Raw genomic sequence first — 27,549 nt, 5'->3', positions numbered from 1 at the left:
CTGCGTGCTACAACCCATCACCGGAATGGCATGGTGGAAGCATGCTGGAGGGCTGCGACTGCCCAGTCCAGGACGGAGTCTCGAGCGAGACCTCCAGCAGCAATGAGAGTGATGAGTAGTGGAGACAGAGTGCGGCACAGCCGACACGTCCAGGGGGATGTCGTCCCGGTTTTCCCCATGCATTATTCGCCAATCAGCTTAACACTACCAGTGACGTCACTGGTGGATCGCCAATCGGGGCCGTCCGGCCGGCCAGCCGGGCCCGTAGGCCAAACGCAGACGTTTTCAGAAAAGCGTAAGCCGTATAGATACAGTCGTGGATGGAGTTTTGCTGTGATTCGGCTCTCCAAGAGTGCGTCAGCGGACCAGGACCCGGATAAAGGTCATAGTGAACCGGCATCTGATAAAATCCGCTCACGGCTTAGCAGCCGACTTCGACCCTTCGCCCTCGTAAAGCACAAAAGCTTGCCGGTCATTAATCCACCTGCATCTTCTCATCTGCTTAATGCCTATATCGACCAGCTACTTCAGCCGTTTTGGAGCGGCTCACGGCCAATAACACGCCGGGCGTGCGCTAGCCGCCGGTGCTAAGCGCTAACCATTGAGTGCGCGTGGCCGACTGCCGCCCCGATGGCGCTGGCCCCCGGCACCGACACCGGCGCGGCGCCGCTGACCCATTGGGGGGGGGGGGCTGCTAATTAGTTGAGCCGGAATTGGGATAGAAGCCGGTATGGGATTGGGATAGAAACTCAGCGAGACTAAGGGATTGTGTTGTGCCTTCGGTAGGCCACCAAAAATCACCGGTGTAGTGCCCTCAGGGCCACCGGTTATGAAGCCTTTGGAGGCACTGGTGTGGGCCCTCAGAGGTAGGTACCGGTGTGAGGCCCTCGGAGGCATTGGTGCGGGGCCCCAGAGGTACCGCTGCGGGCCCTCTGAGGTGCTAGTGTGTGGCCCTCAGAGGCGCTGGTGAGGGTCCTCACAGTTGCAATTGTGGCCTGTGGGCCCTCAACTGCAGTGTGGGGTCATCACAGCCGGGTGCGGGACCCCTAGAGCTGCTGGCTCGAACCCTTTATAAGCCGACAGGGGCTCTCAGAGACCGACAAGGGGCCCTCAAGAGGTCTGCGGTGTCTTCAGGAGCCCTGTGGAGTCCTCAGAGACCAGCAAGGTACTCTCAGACGCCGGTGGGGGCCCTCAGAGTCGTCGGTGTGGGGTCCTCAAAAGTCACCGGTGAGTGGCCGTCCGATGCGAAGGTCCCGTCTTAGGCCGTAAGACTTAAGAGGCTCCGGCGTTGAGCCCTCAGAGCCGCCGATATATGGCCTTAAGAACAGACTTGTGCCGTGACCAAAAATCAAGATCCAGGATCCTCAAGGTCCCACGGCAAATTCAATTTCTAGAAGAAGCACTGGTTTGGGCCTTTGGAACTTCATTCAGGGATGCCGGTTGAACTCAGAGGTGCCAGTGTGGGGCCCTCAGCTGGGCACCGGTTTGGGGCTTTCACAGCCACCGGTGAGGGCCCTCGCAGGCGCCGTTGTGGGGGCCTTCAACCATTGGTTTAGGGGGTCATCACAGGCGTGTGTGGAACCCTTAGAGCTGCTGGTCCCTGATAGGCCGGTAAGGGCCCTCAGAGGCCGGCAAGTAGCCCTCAAGAGGTCGCCAATGGACCCTGAGAGGCCGGCAAGGGCCCTCAAATGCCGACAAGGAACAATAAAAAGCCGGTGTGTGGCTCTTATGGAGAGAAGTGTGGCTATTCGGAGCACATAAGGTATTCTTTCGAGCCCTGTGGGGCCCTTCTGAGTCGAAAATGCCAGCGTGGACCCTCAGCCGCCAATTGGCGTCGCATGCGACGCCAAGGGGCCCTGCAGGGCCCCTCGGGCCCGAGAGGCCCCCTGATCCGATGGGGGCACGTGCCCCCTGCCCCCCTCCGGGTACAGATAGAGAATGCAATCTGCGGTGCGGGACACAACAATTGCCAAATCGTTCCTTCTCCCGTCGCGAGGTCGCCCATCCGACCCATATCCCAAGATTGTCAACCGTGGGGCTCGGGTCGGCAATGTATCGGCAAGGAAATCAGCTTTAGGTGGGTAAAAACGTTATTAAGGGTCATAAGTTGTCGTTACGTTCAGTAATAACAGCGATGAAGTGCCAAATGTACCCGACGTACGGCTTGGAGCCGGGCGCCGCGCGGTCTCCACCAGTGACGTCACGCTAATCCTTAGCGACCGGTCCATTGGAAATTGCGGGATGATTCTACCTCTCTTATACGGCCTTGGACACGTCCACTCAGAGTCCATATCGATCACGTGATTTTGATGATTATTGTTTTCGTTCTGTCATGCGGTGGATATTTGTTTTAGTGCTAAAAAATGAAAACGTGTCCGACTTGACAACTAAATTTCGCCTGAATGTCGGCCCGATGAATATTGATAACGGTGATACAAAGGTGGGTATTGTAGCCATGTACTTCTGCCGGTCACCGCTAGGCCCATGTTGCTTCTGCCGGTCGCCGCTAGATGCTGTGAACCGCTAGTTACAGTTTTGTTAATAGGTGTCGCTTTTACCAGTCTCTAAATTGCTAAGAGCCTTCGATTAAGTTGTGCGCCCCCCTTTTAACGTTCCGTTCGCTTAAACTGCTGTATTGTTTGGACAACTGCATTGGCTATGTGTATATTGAAAACCATATGTATTCGTTTATTACATTCGATGTTCTCGCCAACATGTGTGCAATACTAGATAAGTAAGTTCGTATGTAAAACTATATATGTCTCGATTTTGTGGCGAAATACAAGAGATATCTGTATCTTACAGTGTTTCTACTGGCTACACCAGCCAGATTGGTGACCCCGCGTTCTGCGCACTAAGGGATCGCTATCCCCTCGTGTACCCTGGCACACCGACACTGGCCTGCACCCTGAGCTATCTCCTCCAGCTCTCTTTGTGTAGGAAGGAAGTGGCGGATGGTGTGTCTTCACGAGGATCCTTCTTTTGTGCTGAGTGTAACTGGATAACGCCGACTACTACTGCTGCACTACGATCCAGCTACTTCATCGGCTCACCTTACCGTCCGGCTACCTCTGCAGCTGCACCGCAGCACCTGCCGATCGCCGTGTCGCCGTCGCCGCCACCGATCTTCCCGACCATTGCTCTCGGCAGCCATGGACCAGAAGACCCAGCCTGCCGGCGCCGGTGCAGCCGCCGGCACCGGTGCAGCCGCCGGCGCCGGTGCAGCCGCCGCCGCCGCCTCGCATACCGCTGCTGCTGCTGCTGCCGCTGCCGCCCAACCGGACTACCTCCGCGTGGCGACCGCGCCACGCAGCCACGTCGCGCCGCCGCGCTTCTTCGAGGAGGACCCCGTGATCTGGCTCGTCCAGCTCGACCTCTTCTTCTCTCAGGCAGCTGTGGACGATGAGCTCAGCCGCTTCCGGATCGCCGCTACTCTCCTTCCTGGCCACCTCCTGCGCGACTTCACCGACATCCTCCGCAACCCTCCTCTAGACCGACCTTACACCATCCTTTCCGACGCCATCCGTCAGCGGTTCGGCAAATCAGTCGAACAGCGTCTTCGCTGCCTGCTCTCTGGCCAACAACTCGGCGACAGGCGTCCTTCCCAATTCCTTCGGCATCTCCTGGACCTTGCTGAAGCTGAAGGCTCACAAGATTCCCCGCTCATCCGCCAGATCTTCCTCAATGCTCTTCCGCCTCGGACTCAGCCCTTCCTCCAGTGCCTGCCGCTTGGGACGGACCTTGCGACCATCGCTAGCACTGCCGACCGACTCCTGGAGCTTCCGCAGCAGTCGGACGTCGCTGCACCTACCTCAGGCCTTCTCGCCGCGGTATCGACTTCTGCGCCTGCTGCAGCCTCACCTGCTGCTCCTGCAGGACCCTACCACCTCCAAGACCTGATGAGCCAGCTGCTGACTGGTGTCACGGCCCTCACAACATCAGTCGCCACACTGATGGACGAGACGCGCCGCCGAGAGAGGTCTGCATCCCGTGCCCCCGGCCGCGCTCGCCACCGTCCACCACGCGACCTGTCTGCTGCTGCCCGGTCACCCAGCCCTCCAACCAGCACATCTACCGGCGCTGGTGCTTCCTACTGCTGGTACCACCACAAGTTCGGTACCAACGCGCGCTCATGTCAGTCACCGTGCTCGTGGTCTGCAACCGCAACTCAGACCTCGGGAAACCAGCAGTAGGACAGGTGACACAGACGTCTGCACCTGCCCTGCTCAACCCTGACGTCCCTCCAGCCAGCGGCCTTCTGAGACTCAAGGACAACAACACTGGCATCACCTTCCTCATCGACACTGGAGCCGAGTACAGTGTTCTTCCAGCGACACCCACCGATCGTGCTCGCGGAACCAACGGTCTGGATCTGCAAGCAGCCAACAACAGCAGCATCCAGACCTATGGTCAGCGCATGCTCACGCTTTCTCTCGGCCTCAGAAGAGATTTCAACTGGATCTTCATCATCGCGGACGTCTCCCATCCTCTCCTAGGAGCCGACTTCCTCTCCTCGTATGATCTCCTCGTCGACACCAAGAGAGGCCGTCTCATCGACCACCTAACTGAGTTGTCCTCACCTGCTTCCCACTCTTCAGTGCCATCCACCGGACTGACAGCCGTCGTCGGAACCGACAACCCAGCATTCCTTAACCTCCTTCGAGAATTCCCCAGCCTCACCCAGCCGTCACATCATCCGGAGCCACAGCACTCAGTCCGACATCACATCGAGACTACCGGCCCTCCGGTCTTCTGCCGCCCACGCCGTCTGGATCCAGCTCGACTCGCCACTGCCAAGGCAGAGTTCCAGCGCCTTCTCAGTCTCGGAGTCATCCGACCCAGCAGCAGTCGGTATGCATCACCGCTGCACATGGTGCCCAAGTCCTCTGGAGATTGGAGACCCTGTGGTGATTACCGTGCACTGAACCGCATCACAGTGCCTGACCGGTACCCACTACCACATCTCCATGACTTCACTGCCTGCCTCGCTGGGACATCGATCTACTCTCGGCTCGACCTCGTCAGGGCCTTCAACCAGATACCGATGGCCCCAGAAGACATCGCCAAGACAGCGATCACAACGCCCTTCGGCGCCTTCGAGTTCCTCCGTATGCCGTACGGTCTCCGGAACTGCGCTCAGACCTTCCAAAGGTTCATGGATCACATCCTCCGTGGCCTGGACTTCGCCTTCGTCTATGTAGACGACATCCTCATCGCCAGCAGCAGCATCTCGGAACATCTCACACACCTCCGAGAGGTCTTCAGCCGTCTTTCCCGCAACGGTGTGCTCCTCAACCCATCGAAGTGCGCCTTCGGCATGGAAAGCATCTCCTACCTCGGCCACCAGATCTCCAGCGGAGGCATCACTCCTCTCGACGATCGAGTCAGCGCGATCAAGAACTTCGACCGTCCAGAGTCAAAGAAGAGCCTCAAGAAGTTCCTGGGGATGATCAACTTCTACCATCGCTTCATCCCACACGCTGCTGCTCTTCTGGCACCTCTCCACGGCCTGACTGCCTCAGACGACCGAGCTGCTTCAGTCACGTGGACCTCAGAGGCAGACGCCGCCTTCTCTGCAGCCAAAGCCGCCCTCGCTGACGTCACCCAGCTCGCTCATCCCGTCAAAGATGCAGCTCTGAGCCTCAGCACTGACGCCAGCAGCACTGCAGCCGGCGCCGTGCTCCACCAGCGAGTTGGTGGTTCTCTTCAGCCTCTCGCCTTCTTCTCGCGCAAGTTCACGCCCACCCAACGCCGCTACAGCACCTTTGGACGGGAATTGCTCGCCATGTACCTCGCCGTGCGACATTTCCTGCCCTATTTGGAAGGACGCGACTTCGAGATCCTCACGGACCACAAGCCGCTCGTCTTTGCTCTCAAGGCCAACGGCAACGCCAACCATTCTCTCCGTGAACAACGTCACATGGACCTGATTCTGCAGCACACCAGCAAGATCGGACATGTTCCTGGACACCTCAACCCGGTAGCTGACGCCATCTCACGGATCAGCTCAGTGTCTGCGCCAGCTTCTGCCGCAGCTACACCTTCACCCGGCCTTCTGAGCTTGGCCGACATCGCCCTACACCAAGCCAACGATCCTGACCTGCCGAAGCTGCAACAATCCTCATCTCTGGTCATCCGTGACTTCCCAGTCCCTGATCATCCGCATCTACGTCTCTGGTGCGACACCTCAACGGCCACACCTAGACCTGTAGTCCCAGCCAGACTCCGCCCTTCCATCATCAAGAGCTTCCACGACTTGTCTCATCCTGGCATCAACGCTACGCGTCATCTCATCTCATCGAGGTTCATCTGGCCCCACATCAACGCGGACATCCGTGCCTTCGTCCGGAGCTGCCAGCACTGTCAGCGTGCCAAGATCCAGCGCCACACGAAGCCACCCATGGGCAGTTTCCAGCCACCTGACTCTCGCTTCCTGCACATCCACATCGACCTTGTCGGACCACTTCCTCCGTCCCATGGCAACTCCTACCTCCTGACTGTCGTCGACCGCTTCACCCGATGGCCCGAGGCAATTCCTCTGCCCACCATGGACGCCGTCACGGTGGCTCGGCATCTCGTCAGCGGCTGGATCGCCCGCTTCGGAGTACCCGAACTCATCACCACCGACAGAGGATCCCAGTTCGAGTCCCGCCTCTGGACAGAAGTCTCCAAGCTTCTCGGCACCTCTCGGATCCGGACCTGCGCCTACCACCCAGAAGCAAACGGGATGGTAGAGCGCTTCCACCGCCAACTGAAGTCAGCTCTGCGGACCGATGACGACGCCGCTTCCTGGTCGGACCGACTTCCTCTGGTGCTACTCGGAGTGCGCACGGCCCTCAAGGAGGATCTCGGATGCACCGCTGCTGACCTCGTCTATGGTTGCAGTCTCCGAGTTCCTGGTGACTTCCTCTCCCCCATGTCGTCGGACACTTCTTCTGATCCGGCTTCCCTAGCCTCTCGTCTCCGTGCCGCCATGTCGGAGCTCCGTCCAACTCCTCCTCGTCCTGGCTCCCGCCAAATCTTCATCTCTCAAGACATGCAAACCTGCTCCCACGTCTTCATCCGACGCGATTCGCATCGCTCTCCTTTCCAATACGTCTATGACGGTCCTTATCGTGTCCTATCCCGCGACCAGCACACCGCCACCATCGACCGTCTCGGGCGACGCGACACCGTCACCCTGGCTCGGTGTAAACCGGCCTTCACGGACAACATGCCTGCCGCAACGCCGCCTGCAGCACCGGACGTCCTGGTGAACGACACGCCTACTACAGCGACAGACAGCTCGGTGGACCGCCCGCCTGCTGCATCGCCTGCACCCAGCCGCTCAGGTGCCCCCGGCGGCTCTCGCCCGGCTCGCCGCGTGCCGCCGGACCCGCCGCCTGCTTCGCCACCCCCTCTCCGCCGTTCGTCGCGTACTCGCCGCCAAACATCTTTTTATGGTGTTTAACTAGGGCGGGGGAGTGATGTAGCCATGTACTTCTGCCGGTCACCGCTAGGCCCATGTTGCTTCTGCCGGTCGCCGCTAGATGCTGTGAACCGCTAGTTACAGTTTTGTTAATAGGTGTCGCTTTTACCAGTCTCTAAATTGCTAAGAGCCTTCGATTAAGTTGTGCGCCCCCCTTTTAACGTTCCGTTCGCTTAAACTGCTGTATTGTTTGGACAACTGCATTGGCTATGTGTATATTGAAAACCATATGTATTCGTTTATTACATTCGATGTTCTCGCCAACATGTGTGCAATACTAGATAAGTAAGTTCGTATGTAAAACTATATATGTCTCGATTTTGTGGCGAAATACAAGAGATATCTGTATCTTACAGTGTTTCTACTGGCTACACCAGCCAGAGTATCAACTGCTCGAAATAGAAATCGGAAGCATGTCATCCATTTTAACAAGCATATCAGCTATTGATTTATTATCAATGAGTGTTTATTATCCATATTTTAAAATTCACGGTGTTGCTTATATAACCTTGAGATCTTGTTGAAACTCTCATCTTGTTGAAATTTTCTGTCATAGTTAATCATTACGGCGATTGTGCGACGATCTATATGCCTAACTTAATCTGCTTACCCTTTTCATCTTTCCTTTTAGTGGCAGACAGTTATTGAAATACTGACCAGAGGCCATTATTATAAAACAAAATCAAAGACACTGGCTGCGGCTTCCATGCGGCCTGCGGGAATACCGCGTAAGAGCACGCCCGTAGCCGGGTGCGGTGAGTGGAGTGTTTGGGGGCCGAGTGGCCCGTTCACTGGAACTTTCTTCCCCCATGGCGCACGATGGGATGACAAAGAGCGTAGGAATGCATTCCTACCCAGGGCATGATTTGCCCCCTACCCCCCCCCCCCCACACACACACACACGACGCTGTCACTGAGTGCACCAGATAAATGCCACTTTCTGGTCGAGTATAAAACTTAACCATCCCTATGACCCGTAAACTCATTGGCCGTGGTGGCGCAGTTGGTTGGGGCGTCGGCGGGATGTGCTGAGGGTCCCGGGTCCGATTCCCGGTGACGGCCGACCGGTGTGGGTCTCCGGCTGTCATCAGATGTGAGGTTGGAATACCGGTCAGGTTGGCCAGTTATATCTGTGAATTATTTTAGAGCTTCTATTTAGGATTCCTATATGACTCATATATAGGATAAGACGACCACAACGTCCTATTAGATGCCTAAAGGACTATTTGTATTGTCCCATAGGACTTGATAGGATTCCTATAGGACTTTCCCTGGGAAGTCCTACACAATTTCTATGGGACTGTCCTATAAGACTATTACCCCGTTCACATCAGTCAGCGAAAGTTAACATGAAGCGGTCATTGAAGCTGTGCGGAAGCTGCCAGGTCTGTGGGACAAGAGGTCCAAGGATAACGTGAAGAAAAATCTGCCAAGGATACGACTGGCAGATAGTGGCATGGAGGAGTGCCACTCGGAAGGTGATGCATCGTAGCTGCTTAGCACTAGTAAAATAACTTCTTGTTACATAAGTAGAACAAAGTGGCCAGCTGAAGTAGGTTATCTGTCCCAAAATATCATGTGCACACAAGATCAAGTTCATACAGCAACTGGTTAGTACAACCCCACCCCATGTGCACAGCAACTGCGGAGGTTCTGTGTGACATCGAGTGAGAATAACTTTTAGTATATTTGATGGTCGATTGTGCCATGACAAATTGATAATATGTTAGAGAAATTCTTATCACTAATATAGTTACGTTTATTTGATAAAATTCACCAAAGGGCAAATATAAGAGTACCTAAGCTTTCGCCTTAGGTACACCATTTTCAAATTCTATGTTCAATCTCGAATTTCATGTTCTATGGGTCAGAACCTATATATGGCCTTGGGTGAGAATGAGAACGGTTTTAGTTGAGATTCTTTGACAATTTTACCAGTCGATCTCGTGAAAGAAAATGGCGTCACGTCCGAGATGACTATATTGCTCGCCGTCGCAAACAACCACCGAGTGACTCCTCAGCCAGCGCTAGTCGCCAGCTGGGCCGATACGGCCAGAGCCTGAGCTTCCTGGATCCAGTGGTTCGGCGTGGACCGTAGGTATATGTAAACTCAGTCCCTTTATGCCTTTATTCCTTTAATGCCACCTATGGCTAGGCTAGTGCCGTGAGAGCTGTCCCTACTGCCCCTACTGGCCTGGCAACACTATGCGTTTTCTGCTCGCGTTTTTTTTTTTTGCGGATTTGCATTTTTGTCGTAATATCGTTCTAGGAAAAAGTTATAAATAATATAACTTTTACATAAGTTTTATACAAAAGTTGATATAACTCTTATATTAACTAAACTTCATGCAAAAAAAAAAACATCACAAGAACGTAATATCGTTGGTTTTTCTAGAACGATATTACGCAAAACCCGCAAACCCGCAAAAAAAACGCACGCAGAAAACGCATAGTGTAGCCAGGCCTTAAAATATAGCATGCACTTGTGACGCACCTTTGGGCCAGACCCACAAAAACATTGATGATATTAGTGTGATAATGATATTGCGCAACACATAAGATAGGCCTACTTGCCTGACGAAAACGGTCAACAAATACTCTCTTGTAGCGCATCATCCTACAGCTGCTTACTTACGTTGTTCTTATGCACGCCGTGCCTGGGCTTTGCAGCTAGATTCAGGAACAAAATGGTGAAAGTTTTGCTCAAGTACAGAGGAAAACCGAAGGAGGCATTGTTTGAAAAACCCGGAAACCGATGCCGAATTCCGGGACCTGCTTTATTCATTGCTTGGCATCCATTACCCTGCAACTGTCGAGTCGAGTCGAGTAAGTATATGCTCTCAGTCATGGCACGATGAGCTACTGGACGTGGACAGAGCTGGTGACAAAAGCAAGCTTGTCGTCCAAGACATAAAGGTGGCCGATGAAAGGGACTCTGCCCGCCTCGCCAGGCAGTGAGTAGCGTGCTTGTGTGGTTGTTGATTTTGCAGTAATATTCGGAACATCAATTTATAATGCTTTCAACGTTTGAACAACATTGGGAAAGGTTTGCCGGCATTTCTGGCCGGAGCTGTTCGACAAAATTATGTTAATCCTCAAAGCCAAGTGAAATTGGGTACTGACGGTACTGACATCCTTGACTTGACTGACATAGCATACCCACGCTTGGATACATTAACCCGCGCCCAGATGGGGTCTGCCGAGCAACGCGGTCTGATGGGGGGGGGGCCATTTTGGCCCCCCCCTCAGATCTCGAGAACCACGCAACATAGCGACAAGCGGTAAACGGTGTTGGATAGCCCCAACAGGGAACTACCTTGTGACCCAATTTCATTGACCTCGGTCAAACCGATGACGTCACAGGTCAGGTCAAAGGTCGAATTTTCACAGTTTACAGGCATTTCAAGAAATGCGTTGTAAAATCGTGTAAAATGCATTTCATTGAAAATCATCGATGGGGAAATGTTCTTCAAACACATATTTTGCTATTTGAGGTCACTGATACCAGGTCAGGTCACAGAGGTCAGGTCACTGGGAGGTCACAATATGAAAGTGTCGTGTGATACATGTTTTATGGTCCATTTTACATGACAAATGCGATTATGTGGGTCAGGCAGACTTTAGGGCCAGCTTAGGTCACGTTTTGGTCAAGGTCAGGTCAAGGTCAGGTCAAGGTCAGGTCAAATTAGGTCAAATTTCAAAGTTGATATTTTTGCATAAAATGGGTATCGATTCGATGCAGCTCGTCACGGGGAGTTCAATGGTGGTCTCCGTTTTGCGCTACGAGGTCTAGAATTGCTAAAAATTGAGTTCAAAAATTTGACGTCATCAATTTTTAACAGTTTTTTCGCTATAACTTGGCCAAAAAAAGAGGTATCGATCTAAAATTTGGTATGTATATCGAAGATCGCAGGGACTATCACATATATTCCGGTTTTTTCGAAATTCGAAAATTTTTTGGAAATTTTTTGAGTTTTTCTAAAAAAATCAATTTTTTTGAATTTTGGGGGTCAAAATCCAAAAATTTCAAAAATCCGAGATAGCAGTTTTGTAGCGCCGTTTTTTCTCTACACAACCACATAAAGAACTTTAAAATTGCTTGTGAACTGTAGAATTGGTGAGCGTTTCAAGATGTCATGTTTTTTGCTCATTTTTACTCGAACATGACCTCAGTTTGACCTCAATAACTCCTGACCTGAGGTGACCTGTGACTTGAAATTTTGTGTGACGGTGTCAAATTGATGTCCGGTAAGGTACCCAAAATTTGGCGGCGCTGCGCGCCGCCGTTTTCTCGCTATTTAAGAAAAACCACAGGGGGGGGGCCAAAATGGCCCCCCCCCATCAGGGCGCGGGTTAAAAGAAATTGTTGCTTAGTACTTTCTCAGGCTGGTAAACAATAAATTCCTAGTTGGCGGAGTCAATTGTGCTTTCAAAATCGACGCATATAACACAGCGGCTCTACTCTCAATCATTCAATTCTTTATCATAGCATAACTACTTTGTTTGCTTCAGGTCAACGGTTCTGGTACCAGAAACAGAAGATCGGTCGTCGCTGGACGACAATGAGACTCAGTTTAAAGCCATTCCTGAGACAGCGGAGCCTGATGCTGAGTCAACGGCCATAGCCATAATCCGACTTCCGAATCGACAACAGAAGCCATTCAGACCTCGAGCCGTTCAACTGGCGCCAACAGCTCATCTTCATATGGCGTTTTCTTGAAGTGTCATCTCTGAATGCCGAAAAGAGTGCTTTGCAGAGGAATGCGCCTTGGGAATGCGTGCCTTGCTGAGGAATGCAGCCAAGTCATCGTCAGCCTATCAGCATGCTGCTTACAGCCAATGAGTCTGTACCACCGTAAAATGGGGCTATTTGAAACGGATTTTAGTTTTTGAGTTCTCCCTTCAAAACGGTTGATATTTCCCATATATAGCACGTAAATTGCAAAAACGTAGTTCTCTAGCCGCTTTTAGATGGTCCATTTTGGTTCACCTAGTAACCATAAAGTTATTTTCTAATTGAAGCCAGTCTCAAATAGCCCCATTGTGTGCCCCACACTATTTGAAACAGTTAAAGACTAAAGTCGCAAGGAAATTGAAGAAAATCGTTCAGGCTAGGGATAATTATTTTAATGCCATGCGATTGGAAATGAAATTTTGATACTTGTGGCAAGAGGTATTTGCTTCAAATACAGTTATATAACCGTTATAATCAAACTTTTCGTTTTCCGTTGGACATAGCATTTCGGTCTGTTAAAAATTGCATTACTTGATGCTAGGGCTATCATAATATGATGTGACCCTAAGCTTTAAAAATCACAGGATGATTATATTATAGGACTATTTTTTAAAGGGACCCTCCCACCTTCAAAAAAGTTTATGAATTGGCATGAAAGTGATGTCGCTCGGTTCAGAAAGAGCGAAAACGAATATCTACCAAACTTATAAATATGCAAAAATGATCAATAACATGGCAGAAATGTAAAACTTTTATTGTAAAATAGGCCAAATATGAGAATGAGCTTTCGCTTTACAGCATCATCAGATTCACATATTAAAAATCTACCAAACTTCACCGAAAAATATTCACCGGTTTTCAAGATATTAGACTTTTACTTTTATTTACTTTTTGGGATCTCCGCTGTTCCTAGCGACTTTATTTGGAAGCAATAGTTTGGCAGCTGAAAGTGCGGCAGTTGCTGCGCGCAAAGCAGCATATACCACCACGTGCTACAAAACGTTTTAGTCAAACATTTAAAATTGTGAGATATCCATAGGCGGTCCCAGGGGGGGGGGGCACGGGGGCCATTGCCCCCCCTTTGGTGCTGAAAGGTGGGGCCATACTATCTTTTGGCCCCACCTTTCAGGTCAAACAAAAGTCCCAGGAAATTTTTTTGTATGTTTCATTTTCTCTCTTGCGCCATCAAAGGACGTAAATTTCACTCATGAGTGGGCTCAGTTTCGCATTCTGTCAATTTGGCGGTCAGCGTCGCTGGCACCGGTTCACGAGTATGGCCGGATCTTATATTGAATATCAGCGTGGGTTTACTTGAGGCTCTCGTAGGCCCAGCAATGGCTTGCATGAGACCCTCTTCGCCAGTGGCGGGTGGGCCCTGCCAAATGAGCGTGGCTCTACGACACATAAGACCTCATGGGTTGGTGCTGTGCACCTCAGAAGCCCGGTGGTGACGCCGTATGCCGGCTTGGTTTCTTAAGGATTAGCGTGGGACCTCCGGGGCCTGCACAGAGTTTGCATGAGCTAGTATGTAATCTCAGAGGCCTGTATGTAATGTGTACACAGTGGCGGTCGCTGGGGGGGGGGGGGGCATCAGGGCCATGCCCCCCCAGGCACATAAAGGGGGCCGTCATATCATTTGCCCCCCCCCCCCCTCAAGCAACCGAGCAACCGATGGACTTCCATAGGTGTATGGGGCCCTGGCCCTGATTCGATCGTCACGAGGCTAAAAAAAAAAAACACGCCCAGCTATTAATATAGCTCCCACACCGGTCTTTGAGCGTCCTACACTAACCTCTGATGGAACTTCAGTGGCGGTCAAGCGCCCACGTTGACCATTAAGAGCCCACATCGACCTCTGAGGCCCCACATCTGGCATATGAGGGCCCCTAACCGGCCTCAGGGGCCCCAACCGGCGTCTGAGGGTCTCACACCGGTCTCTAATGGCCTTGTTGCTGTCTCTGGTGTCCCAAGACGAACATTTAGGTGCCAATGAGGGCCCCGCACTGGCTGCTGAAGACCCGATGCTGGCTTCTAAGGGCCTGCATTGGCCTCTGAGAAGGGCCCATCTTGGCCTCTGAGGGCCCTCTGCTGGCCTCTGGGGTCCAACGACGGCTCATGCCGGTCTCTTAGGGCCCCACGCTGACCTCTGAGGGCCCCATGTTGGCCTGTAATGAGTAAGGACCCACATTAGCCTCAGAGAGCCCACCTCGGTCTCTGATGGTCTCAAACTACTGGCCTTTGCAGTCTGCAGGCCATGTACTGAGGCCTCTTGCACCAAAATCCTCTTGCACCAATGCTTGGATTATTTTGCATCGTATCAGGGGCGCGGGAACTACTTTCCGACTGGGGGGCACACCATAATAGAGATCAACCTAGGGTACCCCCAATTCTAGTTTTCTCACTGGTTTTAGGCCACTTATTTTTCACCCCTCGGCTTTTTCAACAAAAAAGAAAACATTTGCAAAAAAAGTGTGGTATTCCGTCTTAAAGCTGTGGGGGCACCGCCCCCACGGCCCCAGAGTTGGGGGGCAAGCTGCCCCCACTGCCCCCCCCCCCGCCTCCCGCGCCTATGCATCGTATACCCAGTCCAAGTCTCAAATGTAACAATTTGCGTGCAAAATTTATCAAGCACATGTAGGATTATGTATTGGGCTATTGCAAACAAATTTACCACCTTTAGATTAGCTTATTCTGAAACCGGTTTTTCGATTTTACCTAGCTAGGTAGTTTGGTGCAAGAGGCCTCTGGTCTCTGAGGGCCCTAAACTGGCCTCTAAGTGAAAACATACATGGGTGGGCTTCTGAAGATCACAGGGCTCACACAGACTCCTGCACAGACTTACGTTGGTCCTGATCCAGATTACTTTACGTCCTGATGGTCCCGCGCAGATTCCCTCATATTTCGACGTCGGGACCCCATGAGCCGGTGTGTGGGGCTGGCAGAGACTGATGAAGTCCTTAGGGCTCAGGGCTAGTCTTGTAGGACTATAAGACAGGTTGAGTGAGCCGAGCCCCAATAGAGCCGTTGCGAAGCCCCGCACGAGTCGCGCGCGGCCCTCAGATGCCAATTTTGAAAACCAGGAACCTGTGGGGCCGGGGGTCTCCAGAGGTCGGTGTACTTACTTTCTCCCCCCGCTACACATCTATATGGGTAAATGTCATGGTTTGAAAATGCTCTCTGGGTTTCACATGCTTGTTCAAAGCAAGAGGTATCTGTACTTTTCCGAATTGTTTGATAGTGGTAAGGTCATGAATCCGCGTGCCCGACCTTCCAGTATATGCTACACCGATCCGTCGCCATGGTGCAGTGGCCCGACCGGTGGAAACACCGTGGGACGGGAAATGGAACTGGTGATTTTGCCTTAAATTGAGCTTAAAGATTTCACGCAAAATGAGGTGGATGAAGCATAAGTAATGCCAACTTTTTCGGCGCCTCGTGGGCGTAAAAATTAGCCGATCACCCCCCCCCCCCCGTGACGGATAAATGTTATGTCCCGCGAGTGTGACTTTGCCCCCCCCCCCCTTTTGCCAGCGGCTGCGACCGCCAGTGTAGATATCTGCGCTGACGTCACACATTCAGAGGGGTATTCCTATGCATTAGCCCCTCTGAATCAAAATGCTGCAATTTTGAAATTCAACATTTCTGATTTAAGGCATTTCTCGATGTTGTGAGTGCCGAAACCGGTAACTGTGAGCCAGGGACCCCATTTTGGCTATCTCAACTCAAATCTAATGTTAAGATGGGAGGGTCCCTTTAAGTCAACGAAATGACATTTTCAAATAAAATGGTTGTGTTTTCAAATGGTGTGGTTGTGTGTAAATCTCTGGCGGCGTAAAACATTAGGTCGAAAGTTGGTGATGCTTGTATTTAGGGCCTTGGTGGGGCTAGTTGAGACAGGCTCGCTATTGCATTTAACACACCGCAATGCATTAAAAAAGGGAAAACAGTTTTCAAAGTGGTTGAGTGAATGGGATGCATGATCGATTGTTCCATTGCACATCAACCTGTGAAGAAATAACAGAAAAAGGTCAAACGGTTTTGGTTTTATACCGATTTTCATAGATCACTGCATGTTGTATCGAATGGCCGGTTACCGCACTGCATCAAAGACGTATACTGAAGGTGAAGGCTCACCTAACAGTACGTATGTATGATAAATGACCTTCAATGCTGCATTCTTGTCAACCAGAGTAGACATGACACGATTACCAACCGCGTCAGTGAATGATGAAACAAACACATTTTATGCACATATTCATAAAGGTAACTAATATCTTCACAAAAAGGATGGTCACATTAAGTTACAATGCGTAAATATTGCTCGCTCCTAAAATTACCATCAACCCATGGCCGATTCACCGGTGTTTCTTAGATGCCTAAAGTGTATCACCGGTGTTCACCGTTTGATACACTTTAGGCTAGTCTTTTCGCATGCATCATATCACCTGGTTTTAGGAGCTTGGCACCACAATCATCAGCTGTATTTGGTATATTTAGGTTTTACGAGGTGGGTATCATCGGGATTCTGAGACATTGGGTTACACAATGTCACTACCGTCAACAATATATAATGTCTTCATAAAAAATGTGCTTAGCCCATAAGTAAAACGGTAGTTACGATAGAGTCGGTTGCAACGTTTTTAAAACTTCAACCATGTTAATTAAGCTGCAGGTAGAGATGCTTTTCGTATAACTTAAATTGTGTTTTTTCTGTATTTCTCATTTAATGCCAAATTTCTTTCAAAACTTTTCAAAGTTTTCAAAGAACCCTTTCCATGGAATTCATCGTTAAATTCCACGCCAGCCTGAGCAAAAATGGTAAAAATATCAAACGGTTTTAATTTTGCAGCAGTTTTACTAAACCACTACCGTACTGTCTCAAATAGCCCCACAGTCTCAAATAGCCCCACTTTACGGTACGCAATATGATTGGTCAACTCGTAATAAGCTTCCGCATCAAACAATGGCCTCGTTTCATAAAAGGAATTACTTACGGCGTTCCGTGAATTATGCCAGATTTGGCGTATTTGATGCCAATTCGGTTTCATAAAGCCGGAGACCGGAGTAATTCACGCCATCGAAAGTACGGAGCTTCATTTACGGCAAATGCTCGATTCCGGACCAATTGATGCCATTTGGGTTTCATAAAACGACGTAGTTAACGCCAAATATTTTATCAAGCTCTTGATATCAGTGGTGTAAACTACGCACAAAAATGTTGCGTGATTTTGAATTAATGTGAAGATTCGAAGCTAGTTTTTAATATATTTTATAATGTTGAGCCCGGTGAGGAAGAAAGAACAGCCAAAATGAGAAAAAGAAACTGCAAATCATCTGTACCAGTCGCTTTTTGTGGCCACTATCGGAATTTTGTTTATTCGCCGCGCCGCGCCACTTTCGTAGTTAGGCACTTCTGCTTAGCTGGCTTTCTGCTGTTTTTAATATATTGTTTTAATAAAGGATGGTCATCAATATCAATTTTGTTTTTTCATAAATAATTTTTAAGATTTAAATTCAACATAATTGTTTTATAATTTCTTGTAAAAAAAATAAGTGTTGACATGAAATTGTAATTTGTAGGACGCTTGATAAATTACGGTAACTACGCAAATGTGCTTAGTTACGGAGGTGTAAACAATTCCAGTTGTGGCTTTGTGAAACGGCTTTATTTGCGCTCCGTAGTTTGAAAGGGTGTGAATTACGGAAAGGTGTAAGTTACGGCAGAGCTTTATGAAACGAGGCCAATATTTCATATAGAGTATAATTCTTCCTATATTAAAACAAAGAAAATAATATCTTTTGTAGAAAGCTTTTATTTTATTTGCTTATCATTTTGAGCATAAAAAACAAATCAATTGCAGAAAAAAACTAATTTCGGGAAAGTGAACTTTTCCTAAGGTAATAATGCATGTTTGTACTGCTGATACGAGCCCCCTTGATGACATCCGGTATAATTTAAATTTTACACAACGTCCTTGTGCTTCTAGTGAAACAAATGGAACCAGCAGACGGAGCGTTTTGAAGATATGAGGGAGGTTGATGCACCCAATACTCACGTTACATTGCGTACCTTGTACCCCTGAAGATTTTCGGTCACGCAGGTGAGAACTGCATCGCGACCCTTCGTAGCTGTAACGTTTTTAACTTCTTCTCCGAATGAAGGACCAAGGCCTGCAAAGAAGACAAACGGATATGAATGAGTCATTATTGCGCACTTGTAGACGGCATTCACTCACGCCCATTTTGGACCAGTGTGGGGGAGAGTGGGGCAAAGCGGTGACCCTTTATTTCAGCCATCAACAACTGGCATCATTTCCAATTTATGGTTGCCAATTAGCTCTTCGCTGTCGTTCAGATTAGGCCAAACATATTTTCTTCCCGTCGCCATTTTTCCATGACAGACGGAAAGTCGGAAAGGCATATTTTCCCAGATTATTTTAATTCTTATTATCTAAAGGTTTTTAAATGCAATTTTATGCTATAACAGTATAACGGTTTAGACTAGACGTTCGCTTAAAGGCCTGGCTACACTATGCGTTTTCTGCGTGCGTTTTTTTTGCGAGTTTGCGTGATTTGCGGAATACCGTTCTAGAAAGAAACGACATTACGTTTTTGTTATGTTTTTCATGTTAACTTTTAATTAACATAAACGTTTTATTTACTTTTATATAAATATCAAAGAAGTTAAATTAATGATAACCCCTTTTCTAGAACGATATTCCGCAGATCACGCAAGTCACAAACTCGCAAAAAAACGCACGCAGAAAACGCATAGTGTAGCCAGGCCTTAAGTGTTCTCATTCCAGCATTCAGCGGTTATCGCACAGGTCCTCCGCCAATTTTAATGCGTTTTGCCCCTTATAATAACAGAACTGGCATATTTTTTGCTCGCATGGTAGGCTCGGGACAAAGTGGCCCGGGCAGAATGGACAGCTCCTAATTTCATAAGTTGCTTCAGCTTTGGCAGTAAGCGTTATTGATATTGAAATGCTTCGTCATGCGTTCATCTCGGCCACTTTTCGCTTACATGAGTCACCCAAATAATGCGATTTAATGTTTTTCCTTGAATGTCCTTGCATTGTTAACCTACATGTGAACGACGACAAAACAAATATTCATCCGCTTTTAAACCTTTTACCATTAATGCCCTGGCAGGGCATTTTTCATAACACGGCCTGGTAGGCCGGGGTGGGGGTCGATGCGACCCCCCCCCCTTGCGATCGGCGCCTAGAAATACCAAATTTGGTAGGTAGTTGGGCCCCCTGGAGTTCTCAACCCTGTGCAAATTTGGGTGCTCTAGGTCAATGTTTAGGGGGGTTTTAGGGGGTATAAATTTAAAAATTGCTAAAACAGGTCAAAAGTTATTCGCTTATAACTTTTGATCTAATTAAGATAGAGCAAACACAAAGCCACCACTCGCCAGTAAACTCAGCACGTCAAGACGCGTCGAATGATATACTCTTTTGCTTGCTTAAGTGTACTTAAAAAGTTACGCACATCTTAAGTACAACTTAAGTCTTAATAATGGTCGGAATGCTTAATGTCGCATATCATTCGACTCGGGTGTTCAAGAGGAACAGAATGATACCATTATGAAAGCTTTATCTTTATTATGTGACAAATTATTGGCACAAACGTCATTTGACCTCAGTTGACCTCATTTGACCTGACCCATGGATAAGTACACCAAACAAAGAAACATCAAGTGACATAATGTTGAGTACTGTGTCTGTTCTATCACTTTTGTTTCAAGGCACAAAAGTGATAGAACAAAGCGGATAATCTCCAGTATTTTCCTAATTGAATATTTTCCCATAGGCTTAACCCGCGCCCCGTAGGGCTACCGGCGGACCCTACCACCCGTAGGGGGGGCTGTATCGGCCCCCCCCCCCCCCCTAAGATCTCGGAAAGTTACCGGCCGATTTTCAAAATTCAAACGGCGTTCGATAGCCCCACCCGGGAACTACCTTGTGACCAAATTTCATTGACCTAGGTCAAACGGATGACGTCACAGGTCAGGTCAAAGGTCAGATTTTCACCGTTCACAGGCAATTCAAGAAATGTGCTGTGAAAGCGAGTAAATTGGTAATTTATTGAAAACCATCGATGGTACATTGTTCGTCAAACACATACTTTGCTATCTGAGGTCACTGATACCAGGTCAGGTCACAGCGAGGTCAGGTCACCGGGGGTCACAATATGAATATGTCGTGTGATGCATGTATTATGGTCCATTTTACATGACAAATGCGATTATGTGGGTTAGGCAGCCTTTGGGGCCAGCCTAGGTCACGTTTTTGTGAAGGTCAGGTCAAGGTCAGGTCAAATTAGGTCAAATTTCAAAATTGATATTTTTGCATAAAATGGGTATCGATTCGATGCAGCTCGTCACGGGGAGTCTAATGGTGGTCTTCGTTTTGCTCTACGAGTTCTAGAATTGCCAAAAATTGAGTTTGAAAATTTGACGTCATCATTTTTGAACAGTTTTTTCGCTATAACTTGGCCAAAAAACGAGGTATCGATCTGAAATTTGGTATGTAGATAGAAGACGGTAGGCACTATCACATATATTCCGGTTTTTTCGAAACTCAAAAAACTTTTTGGATTTTTTTGCGAATATATCCAAAAAAATGCTTTTTTGATTTTTGGGGGTCAAAACTCAAAAATTTCAAACATTCGAGATAGCAGTTTTGTAGCCCTGTCAATTCTACACCTTTTATGTCTTGATCATTTTTCTGTATCTTCAAAGCTGTAGTCCTGACAGGTCTTCTCGCGAAGGTCTTTTTTCGGTCGAAAATGACAGAACATGACGTCACTCTGACGTCATTTGTGGCCAACCTATCATAGCCTCTGGAAAAATTTTTGGTCACAATGTGTAAAATTGATGCCCGGAGGGGTCCTGAAAGTTTGGTGGCGATATCTCCAGCCGTTTAGGAGATATCGACCGAAAAGGACAGGGGGGGCCGTTTCGGCCCCCCCCCCCTACGGGGCGCGGGTTAACATTACGACGTAATAAACTCTATCTGACCTCAAGTCAGTGACATAAAAAACGAACTACACCTTTTTTCATTGCGAGTCGGCATCTGTGCAGGTCATATAGACTTCTTTCATTTAAGCCGGCAACAGGCGTGGTCTTTCGACATTTGCGCGCCTCTCATCGACACAACGCGCCTTCACGATAAGGGGCATTGAAAATAGGCAGTTTGCACAACTTCGACACTGTTCAGTGGATTTAGACATAGCGCACTGAATATGACAACGTCCATCTGATATAGACGGGCGTGAATCAATTTTGACAAAGGTCTTTTAATTTCGTTTACGATTATATCAAACTTCATCGTATAAATATAATCAATATGTATGAGTTGAACGTTCATAATCGACATACCCATAACTGAAGTTGGTTTGGTTGTCCTCGCGGCCTGTCTCTACGAATATACGCAGATAATGGATTGTTATCACGTTCATAAAACACCATAGAATTGCTTTTTAGTCTCATTGCACGATACAACACAATTTGGTTTCAATACAAGTAGAACTTTATTTATGTGTGTGTACTTCAACATTTTAAAACAAATAAATGCAAGCAGTTAACGAATCAATTTAATCCACAGTAATGGGTCATCAGCTTGAAATGCCTCTGGTAAAAAAGCAACATGATAAACAAACTTTCATTTGTGTATGGCCAATGGCCATGCCACATAAAAAACATTACGTGACACTGCAATAACAATGAACACAAGCAGCACAATCAGTGCACATAACCGACCACTCCGCCGCCGCCAGTTGTCGCCGCGCCGGTGCGGTCACTCGGCCCAGGTGTCCTCTCTGGCCAGACAGGCGCCGATGAACGCGTTGGCGTGTTGATAAGCAGCTGCCACCTTCTCCTGGGTGATGGCAGCCATCGCTTGATCCGCCAGCTCCTCCAGGATGGCGCTCCTCCACGTTCCGATGCCACGGTGTCCTGCCGCCAGAGCCGTGCCGCGATCGTCCAGCGTATACCCTGCACCTGTCCAAGACGCTGCTTCAGGTCTGCTTTGTAGACAGAGAAACAGTTATCAATGGGGTTCAAGAACGGCGAATACGCATCCACTTTGCCACGATGGACCAGGCGGTCGTCCTCTTTACGCTCAACTGGCGGGCCACAGCGACGTAATCGTTGCCATCACGGTACGCTTGGATGATTCGCTCGCGGTCCGCGGCACAAACGGAATGGCGGCGTCTCGGCATCTTGATACCGAATGAAGCAAGCACACTGACCTGGCTTGAGGTCACCTAGCCTACCGGGAACCAGTAGAGGTTCAAGTGTAAATGATATAGATACGCCACGTGGTCAGTTTGCTACTTCAGCATAGTTTATCAACAAAACAAAACATGTTTCATATTTTCATTGTCCTACAAAAAAATCAAATGCAAATAAAAATCAGATTATCCATTAACGAAATCCATTTTGTATTGCCTAATTCAATCGAGAAGCGACTAAATTAAGTGAACTAAGACTAAATCTATTGTCAGTGTCGATATCAAATGCCCTTGTCGATATATACTGTGACACCGTTCGAAAATAAACAGCGGATAAACTCGTACAGTCCAAAGTAAGTCTAACACAATGCTCATTTACCGAACTGGGCCGCCTATAGTTACGGTCAATTGAATCTATGCCGACTCGCAATGAAAAAAGGTGTATATGTTATACAACTCGGTGAACTTAGTACATCATGAAAGTTTGAAGATCAGTCCAAAACTGTGAGCTGGACAGGTGCATGAAGAAAATTGAATAACGACTAGCTAAGTTATTACATGTCAGTTTGGACAATGGGGTACAAATGCAACCCCGCCCTTCCCCAGCATGTGAGCTCAGCGCTCAGCGCCCACTGCTTGTTGCCGCCCGCCACTGTTGTGGTCCGGGCCGAGGGCCGCCCCCGGCTGCCTTCGTTCTCGGCCACTGATTGGCTGCTGCGGGGAGGCCCCGACCCGGTGATTGGCTGCTGCTGGGAGGCCCCGACCCGGTGCTGGGTCAGACACCGCGTGCGTTCGGCAGCTGAATGAGGGGCGGCGGCGCCGACAGCTCCTCTGCCTCAAGACCCTAAAAACACTCCGCAAGTGCTACATGAATACAGTGCTGACTCTGGAGAATATCTATTGCTGGCTGGAGGATGATAGTAGAGGCAGATCTAGATTACCTAACCCTCGCCCGTATTGGTGTTTTTCCAGCCGTGAACGTATAAGTAGGGGGGGAGGGGTCCGTTGGACCCCCTTGCCGTTTCGCCCCTGATCGAGCTAGAGCTTCGCGAAAAAAAAACGAGCGTGTTGCCTGTCACGAGACGAAGCCGATGATATCCAATTTTAAGGTCCTAAGCCTGACCTAGGTCAGTTCAATGACCCAAAAGTCGGGAAAATCGGGACCTGTTAGAACGTCGTAAAATGTAAATGGTGGCTGCTAAGGTTTTTTTAGCACTGCTGGTGAAAAAAGTTCAGACTGTCAGTGCTCTCAATCAAACGCATTGACCCCAAATACATGAGCAAGTGAATACACATCACGAACGAATTTTCCTATTCTCTTGCCACTGCAATCCGCTTGTAATACGTATTCACTCCCTCATGTATTCGGGGCCACTGTTCTTTGTAGTGCTGACATCCAAGTTGGAATTAATCAATGCCAGTTCATTTTCCACGTTGTTTACTCCAATGAGCAGCAGCTCTACAAAGAACTTCGTTGATGGAGCAACTCATTCGCTCAATTATTTCCAGTTTACCATTGCATCGCACGATTACGACTTCTTTATCTTTTCATTTTTCACACCGGCTCGTCTCGTTTCCGCCAAACAGGCGCAGTGGCTCTCCGGGGCAGATGGAACGGCTGTTAGCGGTCGACACGCCCCGTCGGTCGGCGGCTGTGCCTCCTTATCCATCTCCACTGAAGACTCCCACAGGACCGTGTCGTAATAGATTAGGGAATCAAACGTAATCTGCCGTCGAAAAGGAGCCTTGTGTTGACGGCCAAAAGACATTGTATCATTCTTCGGATTTCTTGTCGCTCGGCACAATTCGCTTTCTCTCTCTACGTGTGGTTCGGCATCATTTCGTGTTAAATTGTCTAATGTGAGCAGTGGCGAGTCATAAAGGGTGAAATTGCGGCGTTTGCATACGTGCCGGCGGGCGGGCGGAGCCCATTTGGCGCTGGTCGGCCGCGGCACCGGCTGGGGTTTCTCACGCTCTCCGGTCGCCAGATGAACTTTATTATCGCTCGACATGGCAAACAGTTACCTCGAATGAATACAAACGTGTGTGGGGGCCGTCGGCGCGGCTGGGATGGGCGGCGGCCAGTGCCCGGCAGCGGCCGCTAGTGAGGGCCCCGGCCGCCCCAGCCGGCCGCCGCACCATACAGACGACGTGCCCCGTATGCAGACGAGCCCGTGTGAGGCAGTGGGATCAACTGAGTGACGATTGCAGCCAAATTGTATTTGAGGACAGTGAAGCTGTGGAGAATACATACAGATTATTTCTGGGTAGATGGGGCGCGCTTGTAGCGTCACCGCCACTTACTTATCAAATTGCGACGAAACAAATGGGATGAGGTGATAATTCCAGATTTATCAAGCAATGTCTTATCAGTCAACATCGGCCCGCCGCAGTCTCAATGTGATTGGTAGGGCGACCTAGGACAGCGATTTGGGCGGTGCGATTACCTGCGCTCATCAATTGACTGTGTTCCTGATCATGTAATCGATTCCTTCGTGTTGCCTCATCACATCAGACGCCGCCGCCGACGTTCCCTGTTCCGACGGCCTGAAGCACCGAGCCTCCTGCTGGGCGGCTCGGTGGCTCAGGAAGGGTGTCCGATGTCGAACAAGTCCCGGAGTGCTGAGTCTGCTGTGCTCAGAAATCAGAATCAGTGACATATCAGCGCCGAGTTCGGCGCTTTTTCGAAAGTAAGTGCGATTTATTTTTGAGTGGGGTGGTTGATCAGATCAGTTTCTTTCTATGCAATCTAAACCGTCGCCGGTGCAGGCCATTTTGCGTCCTTCGACGGCGCAAAGGGAATGCAATCGCGTTTGGCCCCTAATTGAGCCAAACGCGAATTGAGACAAGTTTGAGCCTCGCGGAAAAAAAACATCATGTAGCTCGTCACGAGACGAAGTCAACGATACCCGGTTTTAAGGTCAAAGGTCAAATGGTGACCTCTGAGGTCAGGTCAATAACCCAAAAGTCGGGAAAGCCGGGACCCGTTAGAACGTCGTAAAGTGAGGCTGCTAAGAGTGTTTTCGGGGTGCTGATCACGAATATCATGTTAAGTTTTGATCACAGATGTTGCCTTCATGCATTTAGGCCAGGTCGGGTCAGGGCAGATCTGGTCAACCAGTGGGGGTCCTGCCGAGTGCCGGGTAGGGGAGAGTGGGGCACATTCGTGCATGGGGCACATTCGTTTTCAGCAGTTTATGGGAACACGAGTGACTGCACGAGCTCAAGGTAAATCATGGAAATATGTCTATCATTGCCGCCCCTCGTTCACTGTAGATAAGAAGACAACACTGTGCCTGCTGTCATGCTTGATAAAAAAGCAAATTTGTAATGTTCGTGAGCTTTCCAAACTTTTCTCATATCATCCATTTTCGTGATCCTGACTCGAAAATGTGGTTCAGCTTTTCAAAATTGGGGGCGAAGAAGTTCACTCTATTCACGGAACTGCTGCAAACTTGTTTGTTGAAAAGTGTATTTTTTTCAACAAGAAATTTTGAAATATATTACAAATAACGTTGTGGGGCAGGTTCGTGTACGCAATGCCTCAGGGCACATTCGTGCATATTTCTTAGTTTTTTTTTTTTTGCGATTTATGACTATCTGTATTCTGTAGTAGGTTTCACTAATGACGCTCGCCTGACTCAGTCTCGACTGTTTGCGACGTCGTGACAAGTAATTCACGTGACCTTGGCGAGGTCGCGGAGGCGGGCCGATGGCCGGTGCAGTTGGCAGTGGCACATTCTTGTTGGCCAGCCCATTCTTTCTACATATGTTGTGCAATGTATTCTTGTGGAAAGGAATCAACTGAAATGACCTCCTGCCAATTTCTTTTGGTAAATTTCTGGTAACGCCCGGTAGTTCCTCGAACTTTGCAGGGTGCACGGAAGTGCCCCACGCCTTGCACGAATGTGCCCCATACCTGGGGCAGTTTACATGATGCAAACGTTCAGAGTTATTTTAAGTCTTTTTTCTAATAGAAGCGATAATTTTAGAGGATAACTATTAGTGAGGAAAAATATCTTCAACAGTTCCTTCCCATACTCAGTGACGTACCCAAGGGGGGCCACGGGGGCCATGCCCCCCCCCCCCTGAGCGCCTTCGTCAGGGGGCCCCTCATGCCCCAGGATATTTTTTTCAAACACTGGGTAAACGTCCTTTACTCGGAAGAAAAATTGATATTAAAGTTTCATTTATGTGCCCTGGTTACCCCAGGGGCCCCTGCAGTCATCCAAGGGCCCCCAGTTTCCTGGACCCCTGGTCGCCTAGGGGGCCCCTGGTAGCCGGGGGCCTGGTCTCATGGGGCTCCTGATAGCATGTGGCCCCCAGTCGCCTAGGGGGCCCTGGTCGCATGGGGGCCTCTGGTCGCATGAGGCCCCTGATCGACTGGGGGCCCTAGTCGCCTAGGGGGCCCTGATAGCCAGGGGCCTGGTCGTATGGGCCCCTGATAGTCTGTGGCCCCTAGTCGCCTAGGGGGCCCTAGTCGCATGGGGGCCTCTGGTCGCATGAGGTCCCTGATCGCCTGGGGGTCCCTAGTCGCCCAGGGGGCCCCTGGTAGCCGGGGGGCCTGGTCGCATGAGGGCCCCTGGTTGCCTGGGGCCCCCGGTCGCCCCTAGTCACCTGGGGGACCCTGGTCGCCTTGGGCCCCTGGTCGCCTGGGATCCCCTGGTCGCCTGGGGGCCCCTGATCGCCTGAGGACCGCTGGTCACCTAGAGGGCCCCTGGTCACCTAGAGGGCCCCTGGTCGCCTGGGGGCCCCTGATCGCTTTGGGGGCCTGATCGCATTGGCCCTTGGTCGTCTGGGGGCCCCTGGTCTCCCGGGCCCTCCCTGTCCCCCCGGAGACAAGCTGGGTTGAGCGACATGATGCAGTGGAGTGCTTCCTGGAGCTCATCGAAGCGATTTTTATAGCTCTTCGGCACATGAAGCAGTGGAGAGACACCAGCACGTCATGCGTCGCTTTTGGCAGCCATCCAGCAGTCTGACTTCATCGCGGCTCTGTGCGTCACTGCTGATGTGACGTCCGTGACTCACGGCCTGTCACGTCAGCTCCAGACTGAGACGACTGATCTGTCCGCCGCCACCGCTCTTGTCAGGGACGCCCAAGACG

The 27,549-nt window shown here is 49.8% G+C and overlaps 1 protein-coding gene across 1 annotated transcript in view; it reads right to left on the bottom strand.

Moving 5' to 3' along the window:
* The window catches only part of LOC122384924 (lachesin-like), a 163,445-nt gene that overhangs the window by 84,718 nt on the left and 51,178 nt on the right, over nucleotides 1-27,549 (bottom strand). The window contains exon 3 of the mRNA XM_043372757.1: nucleotides 18,274-18,374. Within this exon, the coding sequence (XP_043228692.1) occupies nucleotides 18,274-18,374 (101 nt within the window). The remainder of the gene's footprint in view (nucleotides 1-18,273; nucleotides 18,375-27,549) is intronic.

The sequence above is a fragment of the Amphibalanus amphitrite genome, unplaced genomic scaffold (genome assembly GCF_019059575.1).
Source record: "Amphibalanus amphitrite isolate SeventyFive unplaced genomic scaffold, NRLGWU_Aamphi_draft 000203F_arrow, whole genome shotgun sequence".
NCBI classification, from domain to species: domain Eukaryota; kingdom Metazoa; phylum Arthropoda; class Thecostraca; order Balanomorpha; family Balanidae; genus Amphibalanus; species Amphibalanus amphitrite.
This window is presented reverse-complemented; position numbering and strand designations above follow the sequence as displayed.